The following is a 17,258-nucleotide window of genomic DNA, read 5'->3' as shown; positions in this document are numbered from 1 at the left end:
TTTCAGAGCTTTAAGCACTTTTTCACTTTAAAAATGTCTAATTTCTACTTTATTCTTCCAGAGATTTCGATCTAGTGTTGCCTACCACTCCATCATGCAAAAAAAAAGGTTAAAACTGAAATTTGAAAGCATTAAACAAGCTCTAAACCTGACAGATAACATGGATAGTCTCCACATTTTACACGATAATTAAATTATATATAAATACCTCCTGCTCTTACCGGTGGGTGTTGTGATTCCATGTATTAAGGTATGAAGCAGACAGGAAAGAGATAAATCTTTCATAAGTACATCATCAATTAGGCATGTGGTATATAAACCATAGTCATAGGTAATAGATTCAAACAATAATAAGTAAATAGTCACAAAAGAAGACTTGTGCTCACAAAATGGTCACAATACTAGAATATTTAGGGAGAAGAAATGATACTATATATGTGTGTTTTTTTTTTTTTTACTATTGTGGTGCCATAAATTAGCAGTATGGAAAGAAATTTTGTGATGCAGATTTTAGTTAAAACATCATTGTACTGCTTGATTCTATACAGCAGAAAGCCTCCAGTACTTTCTGAATGATTAAAAACTTGGTTAAACAATAAACTCTCACTGAAATGGAGGTTATCAATCAATTTGGGAGTATTCTTTAAAGTGATTTTTTTTTTTTAGATTTTTCAAGGCAGTGGGTTTAAGTGGCTTGCCCAAAGCCACACGGCTAGGTAATTATTAAGTGTCTGAGGTCGGATTTGAACCCAGATACTCCTGACTCCAAGGCCGGTGATCTATTCACTGCACCATCTAGCCGCCCCTCTTTAAAGTGATATTAAGGTGTTCTCTTAGCAGTGAGATTCATTCATCAAAAAAGAAAATGAATTTTTCACAGAAAACTTTGGAAGTATTGGAAAAAAAATTTAGAGTTCAATGAATATTTTAGATGAAATATATTAATCAGTATCTATAAGGACAGCCTCGATTAGCTCTTAAAATTAAAATGCTTTATGAACAACAATGACTTTATTTCTGATTAATATAGATTACATGCAGCTGTGAGGAATTTATTCACATATAAATGGATGACTTGCAAATTAGGCAACTGTTTTTTTTTTTGTACTCCGACTGATAAGTATGAATCTTTGTTCTTTTCCTGAAGATTTTTATTTTGCTCAAGCTTCTGGATCCATGAGCAAATGGCCATCAAGGAAGCACAAGCTTATCAATTAAAATAGGTATGACTGCCATTGTAAATTAAAATCATTTCCTTTTTTGGAAAGATTTAGAAACTGTGGCTGACTTTGAAATAGTGGCCACATGGATGAAAGCTTAATTCTGACCATTGAATAGAATGCCACAACAATGGCTCACTAGGTGACATCTGGTTGAACAATCAGTTCAAACAGCAAGTCAAATGAATATCATCATCATATTTTAAAATTTTCTTCTTATAAAAACTAGAGCTTATTGGGATAGCATATATTTAATTGTCTTTCACTTTGAGTCGTGGTGCAATAAGAAGTGGGCTAGGACAAATGATTATTTTGTGTGCTTTGGTTAAAAGGAATGAAAGAATACATACTTCTTCTTGAAAGAAAAGATTCATTAAACTGGGTTGGTTACAATAAGAAGGGCACATAAATTAATTGCTTACCAGCACTGAAAAAAAAAAGAAAACTGTACTTAAAAGAAAAATTAAACTTTCTATCACAGAATGCATATGAAATTTCTATGAATCCTGATGTTTGGCATGCATTCCCCAAACCATCCTGACTTTTAAAGTTTGTTAACCTTAGTTGCTATTTTAATGAGGACTCATTCTGACCTTACCCAGATCTGATAATGACCACTTGCCATAGCTTAATTTACATTGGCCCAGCTCTGTTTTGATTGCTGGATCCTATCTAAAACACTGATAGTATGAAGAGGGAATTCCTAGCACATAAAGTTATATCAGTTTGCATCACGTTATAATGCCTTTGCCACACAATATAACTAGATATAGCACCATGCAATGCCATGAATTGATAATGAAAGACTATCTTCAGGGCAGAAAATAAATATTTGAGAGAGGAAAAAACAAAAAAGCAGGGGATTTCAAGCTGGTGAGGCTTAAAAAAATTTTAGCTGTAGACTACAATGATGGATGTTTCACTCTTGAAAGCAGAGCTACATACCATATTCATGTCAATGCCATTGGTGTAAGTCCAAGCATGTTGGAAATATTCTTCAAGCCGCTGCCTCAGAGGGTTAGGAATTTGGTGAAAGCGAATGAATTCTTTTACTCGCAGCATCTGCATGTGGTACCTGGCAGTTCCTGAGTACAGTCTTTGGATAATTGCAGATACATTCCCAAAAATACTTGCATACATTAGTGCTAGATCAGATAAAAAACAAAGTTAGAATCACTGAACCTGTGAACATGTCAGATATTACCAGTACTTTGAATGATTTAGGCTGACTTTGGCCTTCTCAGATAGACAATGAACAGATTCTTTGAAGAAAACAATAAAAAAACAATTTTCCTTTAAATTTTAAATTTTAAATTGAATAGTAATCTCTAGAAGAAATGTAGCCAGTCTCCATCAAACTTTTAAGTGAAAGATTTTTCCTTGAGCTATCTATTAAAGTGTCTGTTAAAAACCCACTCATACCATTTACAATGTAAAATCTGCCAACAACAAATAGTATAACGACATCAATAAAATACAGTTCTAGTGGGCTAGAATCCAAATACACTATTATGCTAATAATTATAAAACTGCCTTAATTGGATATTTTAGCTATGCCATCAGGATAATATTACTGGGTATAAATGGTGCTTTGTTACTTTAAAATGCTCTGGACTTCTAATTCTGAAGCAAACATCACCTTATCCTCACTTCCAATACATCCATATTAAACAAAACCAAAAATCAAAACTTATTCTTCACCCTCCTTTTCTCTATCTACCCTTTCCAAAATTTTTTTCTAATCTTACCAATCTAAAAAATATTTTGAATTACTTACTATTAAATGATTAGTAAAGATATATAAATTTTTGATCAATAATTTTGATAAAGTCAATAGACTCCTTTAAATATGAATCCACTATTAATTGAGTTTGAATCTGGCTTCTGGATCTACTAAAACGTGTTTTAAGACATTTTTGCATTTTTTTATTCCTATGAAGAACAAGAGCGATATGGAAAATTCCATTGTGGGGGGGAAATAAACTATAAAGATGTTGCTTACTCTGAAATATCAGTTTCTATCTTGAGCTACAGTTACTAATAACCATGTTTCTCATGTAAAAACAAAACCGATCATGTGTTTTGTTAATTTATTTAATGCTGTAGGCAATGCTAAAACAATGTTTGATACTTCAAATTATTACTACTATTACTATTGCAAAAAAATATTCTTTCTTCTTAGTCTTACTCTCTACTAAGTTGGGTATGATACCTAAATAACAGCAGTGTTGCTTGACTGCCATAAAATCTCAAAAGAGGACTTCTGTTTGGTTCTATTTGAAAGATAGAAGGTTTAAATAACATTTAGATGCTAAAGATGGTAGGTGGTGGACAAAGTCCATGCTGGTGTTGATATAAGTCAGGGAAATATGATAACAGTGATGGCTGGGACACATTTTCCTCCTTTAGGGGAGGAGTTTAAGAAGAGCATTGAGTAGTAAGGACAAGGCAGTCCAAGAAAATAGCTTGCTTTATGCCTTAGATGCCTCCTGTGAACAAAACATATTTATATGAAGTGTATATTTCATGAACCCCAAGAGAATATATTTATGTATGCGGCTCATCCTAGATAATACTCTAGAAGAGAGGAATATTCTAGAAGATGATAGACAAAAATTTTCTTAAGATTAACTAATACTCCAGAACTTCCAAGTCAAGAATTTAATAAAGACTAAATTAGGTTGCTTCAATTATATTTTCAATTAAAATGACATCTTTACACATCAAAGAAAAATTTTAAAAATATTTCATTTTATTTCAAACAAATACTATATTGTGATTTTCTATTGCCATTGGGTAAAAAAAAACTTAAAAATTTGGGTTACAAACAAATTACACCCATCAGCAACATGGCAAATACTAAAATAAGGAGAATAAATATGCTAATCCCTAACATAGCTACAAAAAATCTCTGAGATTCAATCTTTATGACTTAAAAAATACAATAAAAATTCTTACCTAAATAATATTAGTTTTTCTCTTTAAATAGAGAAAAAGAAAAGGAGATGTTTAATATTTTAAAGGCTATAAAATGGAATAAATACAAAGATACTGAATTTAATTGATATATTTTAGCCCACTTATAATAGCAATATAAAGTATGTGGCATCATGAAAAGAGAAAGTTGATTTCAAATTCTGAGTCTTTCAGTAGATTCAGAACTTTGGACAATTCACTTAACCTTGCTGTGATTTTTCCTTATCAAATGGAAAGAATAATGATGTGCTACTTATTCCATAGGATGGTGATGAAAGAGCTTTGCACGTTCTAATATATATCATTGTCATTATTGTATATTAAGAATAAACAAATTAGTATATTGTATCCATGTTTTCAATTAAAATAAAAAATATTTAAAGACCTTTGTAGAGCAATTCCTTCCACACTCTTTCAGACAACCTATACTTGCTAATGTATTTGAGATCAGAGTTGCCTTCTTAGGGACTTTTTGAATAATATATGTGCATATACAACCAGAAAAAATCTTACTCTAATGACTCATCATGATGTGGTGGTGACCCAGTTTTGGAAGGCTAAACTAGTAGGGCACAAATTACATCAGTAAAGTTCTACTAAACCTGAGGGGAGTTAAACAAGATCCCTATTTTTCAAGGACTAGCTAAATCTGATGACAAATATCTATAGGCTTGCTAGTAGGTGATGATTTCTTAAACCATAGCAATGGATGAAAGAAAATAAAATTCAAAATGATACTCAGTCCTTGAAGATCTTTTCTTCTTCTTGGGTGATCAAAGCATAGTGGGAAAAAGGGAGGTGGAGGGTGCTAAGAACCTCAGTTTTAGACCATCTCTATAAATTAATTTAACCTGATTCTCTAATTGTGATGTCCTTAGCCAATGACCAACAATTAGACACATTACTTCAGGAACTGAATCACATCAATAGAATCACATATTGATTTTAGTGAAATCAGAAGAATAAAGAAAATAACTAAATGGAATGATAGTTCACAGGCTATTTTTAGAAAGGTAACAGGAGTGGATGGAACTGGTTTTATGAACCAATACCAAGAAAGATCACTGTGCCAGAATTATGCCTATTTCACCTACAGTGTCCAGAGAGGATGTAAAGAAGATAATTTTAGTTTATATGCTTTAGTTTAGTTTATGTTACTCTGTCACAGTAGATGAAATGATTGAGACAATCTAGGAAGAATTCCTAATTAAATCTATATATACTTTACTATTTGGGGACTTTAATGCAAAAGTGGACATGGGGAAGAAGATGGAAAATAAGTAGGAAGATATATTACAAATCTCTCAATGCCTTAAAGATTCTATTTCTTTCAGTACTGAAAGGGGATCATTGAATTGTTGTGGCAAATCATGTATTACTAGTTGGTGAAAGTTGCATGGACCCACAGCTTTTTTTTTGAATTTATCTTCAAAACTTTAGCTTACTTTCAAAGAAGGAAAGCTTATAAAATAAACAACTTTTAATGAATTTTGACCAATGGAATAAATGATCAAACATGATTTCATAGATCTGATACTGAAGAATGCTTTTCACTACTTGATAAAAAGTTGATAAATATGCAGAATGAGACACACTTTTTGAAAATGATCAGTATGGAGTTTTTCCCCCCACTGTTTTACAATGTAAATTTGTTATATAGGTTTTTTTCCCCCAGATGGTGGGAGAGGAATGTGGGAGGGAGAAAAAATTTCTTAAATAAAAAAATCATTTATAAATTATTTTAAAACAATACTCTCTAGTTATGCATTAAAAAGACAACAACTCACTTAAACCCCAAGAAATATTTATCTTACAATGAACATGGTGTCCTCAAAGTCTGACTGTAATTTAAGCTACTAAAGTATTAAACTTCACTGACTCTTAGGATACACTGAATGTTCTTTCTCTAAATGTAAATACCCACATATTAAGAGAAGCAAATGACAATTATGGAATCACAAACTATTGGAATTGGAAGGGACCCCAAGGATCATCTAATCCAGTTTATCCCTACTGAAAATGAAATTCCCATTATGTTGTAAATTGAGGAATAAAAATGCAAATTCTGTTTAAAATGTAAATTCTGTTTAAAGGCTTTCTATAAAGGAGCAATTCAAACCCAGAGTTTAGGAATTATGTTTTGTTTTGTTTTATTTTGTTTTTCTTGACCAAGCTTAAATTTGTCTCTCCTTCAAGTATTATTCTTAATAGACAAAAAGGGCAAGTCTATTCCCTCTTCCCTATGGTAACCCTTCAAATAATTGAATTTTCTTGGGAGGGGCGTTGGAAGGATGGTTCTCTCAGTTTTCTTCAATCTGAACATACTCATTTCTTTCATTGGATCCTCAAGACTTCTTTATGGTTGCTCTTCTTAAGATGGTTTATAGTTTGCTAGTAATTCTCCTAAACCTTGGTTCCTGGAGCTGACCATGATATTCAAGGCATTCTAATTTCCTAGAAGTTATATTTTTAAAAATTTGACTTAAGATTAAATTACTTTTATTAAGTGAGCCACATCATGGTGCTGAGACTCATTGAACTTTCAGTCTTTTAAATCTTCAGATATTTTTTAATTAAATAGTTGCTTTGTACTTTGTTTCTCACATTTTGCACTTATGAAGCCGATTTTTTTAACCAAACCTTAAGGCTTTACATTTATCCCTATTTATTTTAATCTTATTAGATTTAGCCCTTATCAGTCAATATTTGAAGATACAGATGGGATTGTGTTTTAGCTCTTCCTCCAAGACATGTCATTGGCACATTTGATAACCATTCCATCTATGACTTTTTCCACAGAGCTAGGCATAGATCCCCAGAGCACTCCATTGGAGATCTTCTGCTATTCTGATATTTTACCATTAGTAGCTACCCTTTAAGTTCTGTCATCCAATCAGTTTTGAATTCACACTTTGACTATCTGCCCCATCCCCCCAAATAGCACCAAATAGCATGGAAAATTTCATCAAATGTTTTGCTAAAAATTTAGGTAATTTAAAACTATAACATTTCTCTTATACACCAATGAACAAACTCTTTTTTAATTTTTAATTTTTTAATATTATTTTTGGTAATGGGGTTAAGTGACTTGCCCAGGGTCACACAGCTAGGTAATTATTAAGTGTCTGAGGTCAAATTTGAACTCAAGTTCTCCAGACTCCAGGGTCAGTACTCTATCCACTGCACCACCTAGCTTCCCTGATGAACAAACTCTCAAAAAATGATATAAACTTATCAGCACCTGTTTTGATGAAAGCGTAATGACTCTTTGCAACTACCACTTCTAATCACTACTCTTTTTAATGATTCTATTTAGAATTTGTCAGTTATTATTGATTCATCTATTCTAAGCAGTGGTCTTTTCTCTTTATTGATCCTTTTCCCTTGCCCAATATATATATATTAAGTGAACCATATTCGTTTTTTGTACTTGACTTTTTGAAATCAGCCTTAGCCTATTGTAAAGTTTAGTGCTCAATGGTTTTCATGTATTGTTTTATTTAGGTCCACCTGAATCATGAAAACTCTTATTAGAGGATCTTTGTTACATCTTGGATATATGACCAAGGAAGATATTATATTTTTTCTAGCATTTTTCCCAAGCCTTCAAATAACTACAGTGTCTCTGAAGAGGGATTTGCCAACTACCAATGCTACCTTTCTTTTCTTCCTCTGATCCTTATTGGATGATCTCTTGATAGCTTCAGTGTTTCTACTTTATCAATCTTAGGAGGTCAAACAGTTGCTTCTTCTTTACATTAGCCAGTTGCCTCCTCTTCAGAAAGTTTCAAATTAGAGGTTAGTTTTAAAAGCTCTAAATGTATAATTGTTCCTTTTCTTCCTTTTGTCCTATGGATCACATTCTTCCAGGCTTTTTAAAAAAACCTCTTGACAGAAGTTAAATTTGTCCTCAGCCACTTAATATTCTCCTTTTTCCCCATTGAAGCCTTGATTCAGATTTTGATTACTGAAAAGGATTCCTTGAGTCCTTTCACTTTCTCTTCTAGAATGTAGACCAATCTACACTTTGAACAAAGCAGTTACTTGGGACAATGGCAGAAATTTAAATATTACACACAAAAGTCAAGAAACTGCCCAATTCTACCTGCTTTTCATATTGATTTAGATTCTGGACCTTGTTTTTTGAATTGTTTTTGAGTGTTTATATTCCTTCCTAAATATCTGATACCTCTAAAGACTTTTGTCAACACTTAGCAACTTGAGAGCTAAAGCTAACTTTTTTCCTTTTCCTCAATAATACCTAGACAACCATATCTATATTTTTTGCCTCCTCTCGTTAGCTTTGTCTTCAACAATTTGTTTTACTTAACCAATTCATCTATTTGTTTTATTTACCTTTTCTGACTTTTGTGGGTCAGGGTACTAGAGGAATTGGGGAGGTATGAATTAACACTTTCCCTCCCCCATCCCAAAATATAAGCTAGGAATATTGTGAGGAGAGAAATCATGGTATTGTCTTGGTGAAACTTGAATTGACTTTGCCTCTAGATGGATTAATCTGAGATTCAAATATGGGTCCTTTAGGGAAGAAGAATATAAATGTAATTTCTCATTGGAAACTACTATTAATTTTTTTTTTTTTTGCTGAATGTTTTTGCTTGCTTTCATTTTCGTGAACTGCTTATATCTGAGAATTTATTTCCTTGCTGGGAGCTATTACTTTAACTGCCTTATGAACTGTTTTTAACTGAGAATATATAATTTTTTTTTATTAGACAGATTATTGATTTGAACCTTTAGATTCTGGGTGATCAACTGGAACACACAGGGCACCACTACACTTTCTTTTGAGTTCTTCTCTTCAATCTTTTTTTCTTCTTTTAGAATAAACCTTCCTTTATGCTGAGTTCTTCTCCACCTTTAGGCCAAGTTGTTCTCCTGTAGCTTTATCCTTAAGCTGAGTCAGACTTCTGCTCAAATTCAATCTCTAACTCTTTCCCCAAGGTTTTAAGTCCTTTAAAATCAATTAAAAATATTTTTTCTTAGTCATTTGACTCTAGTTCTTATCTCTTCTTCTAAAACCTTTCCCCATAGAAGCTAGAAGGGTTTTTTAAATCATATATAGTCAGCCTTAGATTTATAAACAGAGGAAATAAATTTAAATTCAATTCGTCACTATGCTTTTAGGAATTCTTATCAAATGAGGGCCTCAGTTTCCTCATCTGATTGGCCTAGATGACCTCAAAGTCTCTTCCAGTTCTACATCCTATGAGCCTGTGATCCACTGTGTTTGGACTCAGTTATGATCGCCAAGGTGGTTTATGAAGAAGCAAAATTCAATACAGTTAAATAACAAAGAAACAAAGATGAAAAGGACAGCTAAATCAAATTAAATACACAGAAAGAAATGAACACAATTGATTATCTGAATGAGGGAAAGGAACTGAATATTATTTTTTTGAAACTATAGATGTCATTATTTATTGAAAAGATATGACCAAGGAATTAGCAATAACTATTAATTCATATGCATATTTTCTATCTCTACAAAATACATGAGAATAATTTACTTATGTTTCATGAATATTTTGTGAGATGGGAATATGCAGGTTGTTACAAACCATATATTATAGCAGACTATAGCTTTACAATCTTAAAACTGACAGAAGGGAATATAAGAGAATAAAGTTTCTACCATGCTTTCTTTTTGTTAAAAAATTGACTTTGTGCAAGAAAGTCAAGGTTAAAGGCTCTTCTTTAACAAGGTATCTATTTTGCTTGCTAGAAAAGACTATAAAAGATTCCTTCATACATACAAATATATAACCCACTTTAGTGATCTTTGATTATTAGTGTCAATTGTGGCATAAAACAAGAAAATGCAAACCAGACAATGGAGAATTTTGTTATGGAGTCTGTCATAGTTGACAGATTCCCTGACTATCTAGTAAAAATTTCCAAATATTACTGTTAATGCAGTCAAGCCCTGGAAAACTGAAACATTCTGAATGTGGATCATAATCACTCAAAAGAGACTGGACAAAGTAGTCAAATAGAAAAAAACTAAGTGGAAGAAAATGTGCTTCAGTTTTGCAGCTTGTAGAATTAGTCTAGCAGCATATCTAGATTGGATAATATAAAAGGATAATCAACTAGGCCTAAAATGAATAAGATATAGACTATGAGCTGTGTTGTATTTGGAAAATTGCAGTTTTCAATGACTAAAAGCTTCTTCCTGAAACAAATGCTCACCTTTTATAAAAATATCAATATTCTTCTGTGGAAGGCAATCAATAATAAAATATTGCATCAAAATTGCAGCTTAGTCAATGGCATTGAAGAGATGCCTGGTGGGTATAAGTATACAGAAGATTTTTACCAAGAATGAAATGCAAGCAAAAAGCAGGGTAATATCTATCACCGAAGGGATTGACGACTGGGAAGGGAGGTGAGCCATCTATTCAATACAGTAACAATCAAGGTAAACAAATGGACTGCCTATTTGCTACATTGTTATCTATGTAACCTCAAGAGACCTAGAGGGAATTTCAGTGGGCTGATCATGGAGTATGTATAGGAGGGCTGTACAAGAGTCACACAGGGTGAGCTGACACGGATGATTTGTTTCTTCATTGTTGGAAGGAATGCCCACATTGATAAGATAACAGAACCACTGGAACATTTAGCTGGAGAAGAGCAAAGTACTTTTCAAAATGTTTATTAAATGCATGCTAAGCAGCAAAGGGGTTATAAAAATAAACCAGACACAGCCATTGACCTTGAAAGCAATTTATAACCCAGTAGGGGAGAGAAAATATCAATAACTATAAAACAAAATATACTATTGTAGGTCTATAAGGATTATAAAGTTCTGTGAGAGTTCAGAGAGATTAGATTTCCCAGTTGGATAAAAGGTTGGGACAGAGAAGGATTCTTTGAAACTTATCATTTGAATTGGATTTTTAAGGAGGATTTAGATCTCCATGGGAGGAAAGGGGGGGATGTAGGCCTCAGAAACCATTTGACCGAGAATGCTCACCAGAAAGTAAAGAGTTACAGTAGACAACTAGTTTGGCTTAAGAATAGAATATATGAAAGGAAATAGTTAAAAATAATCTTGGAAAAGCAATCTAGAGCTAGAGGACTGTTAATAGATAGAAGTCTGTAACAGTGTAGAGCAGAAGACCTTGAATGCTAGAATAAAAAGTTTTGACTTAATTCAGTAGACAGTCAGGAATCACTAAAGGTTTTTGGATAGAGTAGTAATATAATCAGAGTTGTGTAAAATTAATCTGATGAGTAGAATGGATTAGATCTGGGAAAGACTATAGGCAGGGAGATTGTTGTTGTGTAAGATTAATCTGATGAGTAGAATGGATTAGATCTGGGAAAGACTATAGGCAGGGAGATTGTTAGGGGAGAAGTATTAATTCTCTACTTCTTTCAATATTTTGCTTATTTATCAGTAATAAAGATCGAGGAGAGAGGCAGCATGCCTTAGTAGATAGAGAATGTCTTGGAGCCAGTTTCACCTGTGGCTCATACTGGTTGTGGATAATTACTTCATCTAGTCTTCAAGGGAATTCTCTATGGAAATAAATTTCAGAGAAGATGCTGGTTCTATATTGATAGAAGGAATTTCCTCTTCTGGGATTTTGTTATACCAATGAAATATAGGTCCAGTCTTTAGATGACCCTAAAAAGTAAGGATCTTAGTTCAACAAAAGTGGCTTTAAAGCCACAATTTGCCTGATTTTTTAAAAAAAGTATCACAATCATAAATTGTTATTGAGACAATTATTTATTGAGGCAAGATGGATAGAGTGCTGAGTCTAGAAACAAGAAGATCTGAGTTCAAATTTGGCCTTAGACATTTATTAACTTTGTGATTCTTGGCAAGTAACTAAACCTCTATTTGCCTCAGTGTTCTGAAATGTATAAATGGGGATAATAATAGCATCTATTCTTGGGTTGTTGTTATAGTGAAAGGAAATAATATTTGTAAAATGCTTAACACAAAGTATAAGTACTATGTAAATGTTGCTACTATTCCTATCATCATCATCATCATCATCATCACCACCATCATCATAATCCTCATCATCACCATCATCATCATCATCATCATCATCACACCATTATCACTATACCATCACCACATTATCACATCATCTTCATCATCATTATTATCATTACTACCACCCCTATATCACCATCATCATCATTATCATCATCATCACCACCACTACCACCATCACTGTCATCATCATCTTGATCATCACCATCATCATCACGACCACCACTACTATTGCTATCATCATCATCACCACCATCATTCTAATTCTCATCATTACCATCATCAATCATCATCATCACACCATTATCACTATCATCATCACCATCATCATCTTCATTATCATCATCAGTACCATCCCCATCATCACCATCATCATCACCTCCACCACCACCACCACCACCACCATTATCATTACCACCATTATCATCATCATCATCATCACCACCACCACCACCACCAACATCATCACTTTCAACATCATCTCTTGACTAACCCCTCAAATCCCCAATATTTCTTTTTGATCTAAGCGATAGTTCCTAATAAGGATAATAACTATTTCTTATTAGGTTATTGACATAACTTATTGACTATATCTTTTTTGCTTTCCTATTTATACTATAGCCTTTAAAATGTTAAGCTGCTCCTACTACTGGTTAATGATCTAAATCAAGGAAAATATTTAGATTTGTCTTTCTCCCCTCCCTTTATTCACAACAGACTTATCCTAGAGTTATCAATGTATTCAGACAGAAATTTTACTTACAGCCAATCAACATGACACAAATGGAAAAGATTTTCTCCGAATTGGTGTTAGGAGAGACATTCCCGAATCCTACACTTGTTAAACTGCTGAAGGTAAAGTAAAGTGCTGTAACGTATTTGTCTTTAATGGATGGTCCAGAGCTTGCATCACTTTGATTGTAACGTTTTCCAATTTGTTGTCCTAAGGTATCCAACCATCCAATTTTGTCAATCAGGTAAGGCCTTTCTACATTGCCAATGGCATACCAAATGCAAGCCAGCCAATGTGCAATTAGCGCAAATATGCACATGAGAAGCATGAGAACAGCAGCACCATATTCAGAATATCGGTCCAATTTCCGTGCCACTCTCACCAATCGCAGAAGCCTAGCTGTCTTCAAAAGGCCAATTAATGTTGTGGTCTGCAGAAACAAATATGCAACATCAGAAAATGTTACTACTCAGGAGGAGTCATGTTCCCAAATAGTAAATTCAAGTTTTTTTTTTAAAAATGCTTTCAAGTGCAAGATCAAATTATAGCAGTGAGTTTTAATTAAATATTCACTTTATTTCTTAGATAAGATTCTGAACCACCACATTGTGAAATAGGTTTCAAAGAGACAATTTGCTATACAGTAAGGAAAGGACATTCTAAAAACTAATTATACTGGAGACTATGCTTCACATTTTAGACTTCAATTGATAGCCTTTTAGTCTTGGACTAGGAACCTTTTCAGTTTGTGAACCTGTATCTTCATAAGAGAGTTAAAGAATATTGTTGTTTAACTGATGGAATTTAACGCTTCAACTTCAAGGTGTCACAAATAATCATGCATCTCTAACAAAGTAATTATTATTGACCAATATCTAATGGTAAGACAGGGTCATATAATAAAAGGACATGAGTAGGTATTTAGTTTTGAAATCTGATAACTACAAATGATTAATTTCTTAGATTTCCTAAACAATGCCAACTTTAAGTGCTATATATATAATCCATAGGGTATGTAATCATTCTATAGTTACATGGTAGTTACTAATCAATTATTAAGTCATTTTATATTTATACTATTATGAAAACTATTTCATAGAATATGAAACTGAATTAAGAATAATCACCACATGTAAAATAATGAAAGATGAATGCAAACATAAAAATTATCTTTACATAGTCTTAAAAAAAAACAAAACCCCAGTTAAAAGAAAAGCTAAAATATATTTCATTGTATATTTTCTTTGGATACTTTAGCACTATCCTGGGCAAGAACACTAGAGCTTATCTTAAGGAATCTCTCTGACAGACTACTACAGTTGAGGTGTATTCATTTTAATGGACACAGCAATTTTTTTTAAGGAAATGCAAAATCTGTAAAGTTGTACTCAGGAGCTCTGATTTTTATTACTCTATTACTTTCATTGGTCAGATACTGTGGGATAATGATGGGAGGCAGGGTAGTGAGAAGGAAATCAAAGATCTGAGAAGTTTTTAAGTTTCAGTGTGTGAAAGGAGAGACTGAGGTAGAATTGGCCTATTTCCTGGGCATTTCATTTATTTATTATTATTATTACTATTATTATTTTAGGTTTTTGCAAGGCAAATGGGGTTAAGTGGCTTGCCCAAGGCCACACAGCTAGGTAGTTATTAAGTGTGTGAGACTGGATTTGAACCCAGGTACTCCTGACTCCAGGGCCAGTGCTTTATCCACTGTGCCACCTAGCTGCCCCATGGGCATTTCATTTAGTAAGGTTTGGATTCTGAAATTAAATAGAACCTTTGAGTTCTGAAAAGAAGAAATATATCTTCCAATTTACCTAACTTTCCTCCCTAAGGCAAAACCCTTGTAAGAGGAGGTAACACTTGCCTTCCAGCTTCATGCACAAACCATCAGAGATTTTGAAAGACAGAGATTTGAACTGACTACACCTACTGTTTGTCATGTTGACAGGAATTTTCCTGACTCACTCACCAGTTCCCCTCTGCTTTTATTTTGAATATTTATCCTTACTTGTACTGTGACCCATTTATTTGTTTTATAACTAGAAAAAACATTTGAGATTTGTTTTCTGAACTGCTATATCTGTATAGTAGCTTGGGGGCAAATTGCTGCATTGACCTAAAATAAATAAAATATAATTTTGAAAAACATTAGGCAAGCAGTTATTTAAAGGAAATGCTTCAAAACAAATATGAAGTGTTTTCATAACATACTGAAGTGACCAGGTTAAAAAAAAAAACTCTCAAAGCTCCATACTAAAAAAAAAAGATGCTTCATTTATCAATGGAAAAGTCTCTTAAGCATGCAATATTACAAAAATTCATACAGTATCTCCTGTTTTAAGGTTATTCATAAATTAAAAGAAATTAATTTTAAACATCAAGTACACTAAGCCTACAAATTGACATGATAGCTATAACAAAGAAAATAAGGTGAATATGGTACTAGGAGGGATATAGTATAGAGTTATATATCTAATCATGAGTGCTGTTATTCATTGAAAATGATTATGTACAGTCTATCAGAGCCACAGAACTTATTCTGAAACCATTACCAAGCAATTGTTCTAAGTCTTTGTTGAATTATAAGGATGAATGAATATTGACTTCAATAATCAAAGAAGTTCTCTTGAGGTTCAGTAATACATGACCAAATGCTATTACTTAAGCTGTTTTGACAAGGTAAAAAATGACCCTGACTCATATCCATTGTTACCCCATTGATACCAATACACCTGAGCATTCTTAGTCACTATAGTATATAATACAATACCACCAAAAGATAATTACTTTTATATTATAGATCACACTTTGTATTAAAATATCACTTTTTATCTTCAGTGGTTTTAAATGCTTAATTCTCATAACACTCTGTCAGACTGGAAGTTTATTGCCCCAGTTTACAGATGAGGGCTAAGTGATTTTCTCAAAACCTCAGAGGGATACAAGGAAAGAACTTGAATTCTCAGATCCCTGCCTCATCACTCTAGCCACTTAACTGTGTCTCTTTCAGTAGACACATTTGGAAAATGAATATCCAGGGAAAACCAACAACAACTTTCAAAGTCTGCCCTGAACAGTTTTTTTCTTTGCTAAAAAAGAAAAAGAAAAAGAAAAAAAGACTGTCTAGTTGAGCCCATTTTCCATGGGGGAAACAAAGACAAAATCATTATCATATCACTATAAAAAATGACCTGTTCCTTCCTTAAATCTTATTGGACAAAAACCACCATACCTGAAAAGTTAAAACTGTTCTTACCCAGAGATTTGAACTGAGTAGAAGCTAGAAGTTATTCTTTACCCTAAACATTTTTTTTGAAGCTTCAGCCAATTTTTCTGGTGAACATTAACTTGCTCAGAATGGTGGAACCCATTTATATTTGCTTCATTTTATTTTTAATTTAATTTTTTATTTTATAATAACACTGTTCAAAACTGTTCATCTTTTTTTTCGCTTTCTTGTAGATTTTCTTCTGTTCTCTGTGGTGTACCTCCCCTCCATGCCTCCATGATGGCTATAATTAGGCATGTATATATATATATATATATATGTATATACATATATATATATATAAACATAGACATATATATACAAATATTCACATATACACTTCTACTTAATATATATAAAATCTACATAAACACACACCTATATTCAAATAGATATATAGATACATAGATACATATACACATACATATTCATACATATATATAAATATTATATATATCTTATAACAATTTCTAAAAGCAACATTTCCATGCAACTCTACTTGCTCTCCTATTCTGTAATTACCTGCCCTTCAAAAAACCCTTCCTTTATACACCCTAAATCTCCTTCCCCAATGACTTACACATCTTTCTACATTCCTCATTAATCTACATACCCTTATATATACCCTCTTATTACCTCACCCTCTAACTATAGTTCCCTCTTTAACCCATTTCAGAGTATTTATTTCCAGAACCACCAATTCTCCTTCCCCCATCTAATTTCTCTGGATCAATTCTTTTTTTAAACCTCATTTGTATAAGATGATAACTCTTTTAAAAAATCTTTCCCCAGACTAGTTTGCTTTTAAGAATTCCATCCTAACCAACTCTACCTCATCTTTTCTTCTAACTACCCAATTATTATTATTAACTCTTGGATATATGGTTTACATTTCGATGTATAGATAATAAACAATTTGGTTTTTTTATGTTTATCTTCTATTTTTCTGGTTTTGGTATGTTAAATTTTCCATTAAGTTCAGGTCTTTTTGCAACAAAATCCTGAAAGCTGGCAATT

The 17,258-nt window shown here is 32.8% G+C and overlaps 1 protein-coding gene and 1 long non-coding RNA gene across 3 annotated transcripts in view; one reads left to right on the top strand and one right to left on the bottom strand.

Annotated features, from left to right (window-relative positions):
• The window catches only part of KCNH7 (potassium voltage-gated channel subfamily H member 7), a 625,928-nt gene that overhangs the window by 86,222 nt on the left and 522,448 nt on the right, over positions 1 to 17,258 (bottom strand). Inside the window, exons 8-9 of the mRNA XM_074215839.1 lie at positions 12,998 to 13,397; positions 2,166 to 2,365 (exon numbers count right to left, since the gene is read on the bottom strand). Of these exons, the coding sequence (XP_074071940.1) occupies positions 2,166 to 2,365; positions 12,998 to 13,397 (600 nt within the window). The remainder of the gene's footprint in view (positions 1 to 2,165; positions 2,366 to 12,997; positions 13,398 to 17,258) is intronic.
• LOC141507830 (uncharacterized) overlaps positions 1 to 17,258 on the top strand; it is a 355,670-nt gene that overhangs the window by 305 nt on the left and 338,107 nt on the right. The gene's annotated exons all lie outside the window — the stretch shown is intronic.

Source organism: Macrotis lagotis, chromosome 1 (assembly GCF_037893015.1).
Source record: "Macrotis lagotis isolate mMagLag1 chromosome 1, bilby.v1.9.chrom.fasta, whole genome shotgun sequence".
Taxonomy (NCBI): domain Eukaryota; kingdom Metazoa; phylum Chordata; class Mammalia; order Peramelemorphia; family Peramelidae; genus Macrotis; species Macrotis lagotis.
Note: the sequence above shows the minus strand (reverse complement) of the source record. Positions and strands in the feature narration are given on the sequence as shown.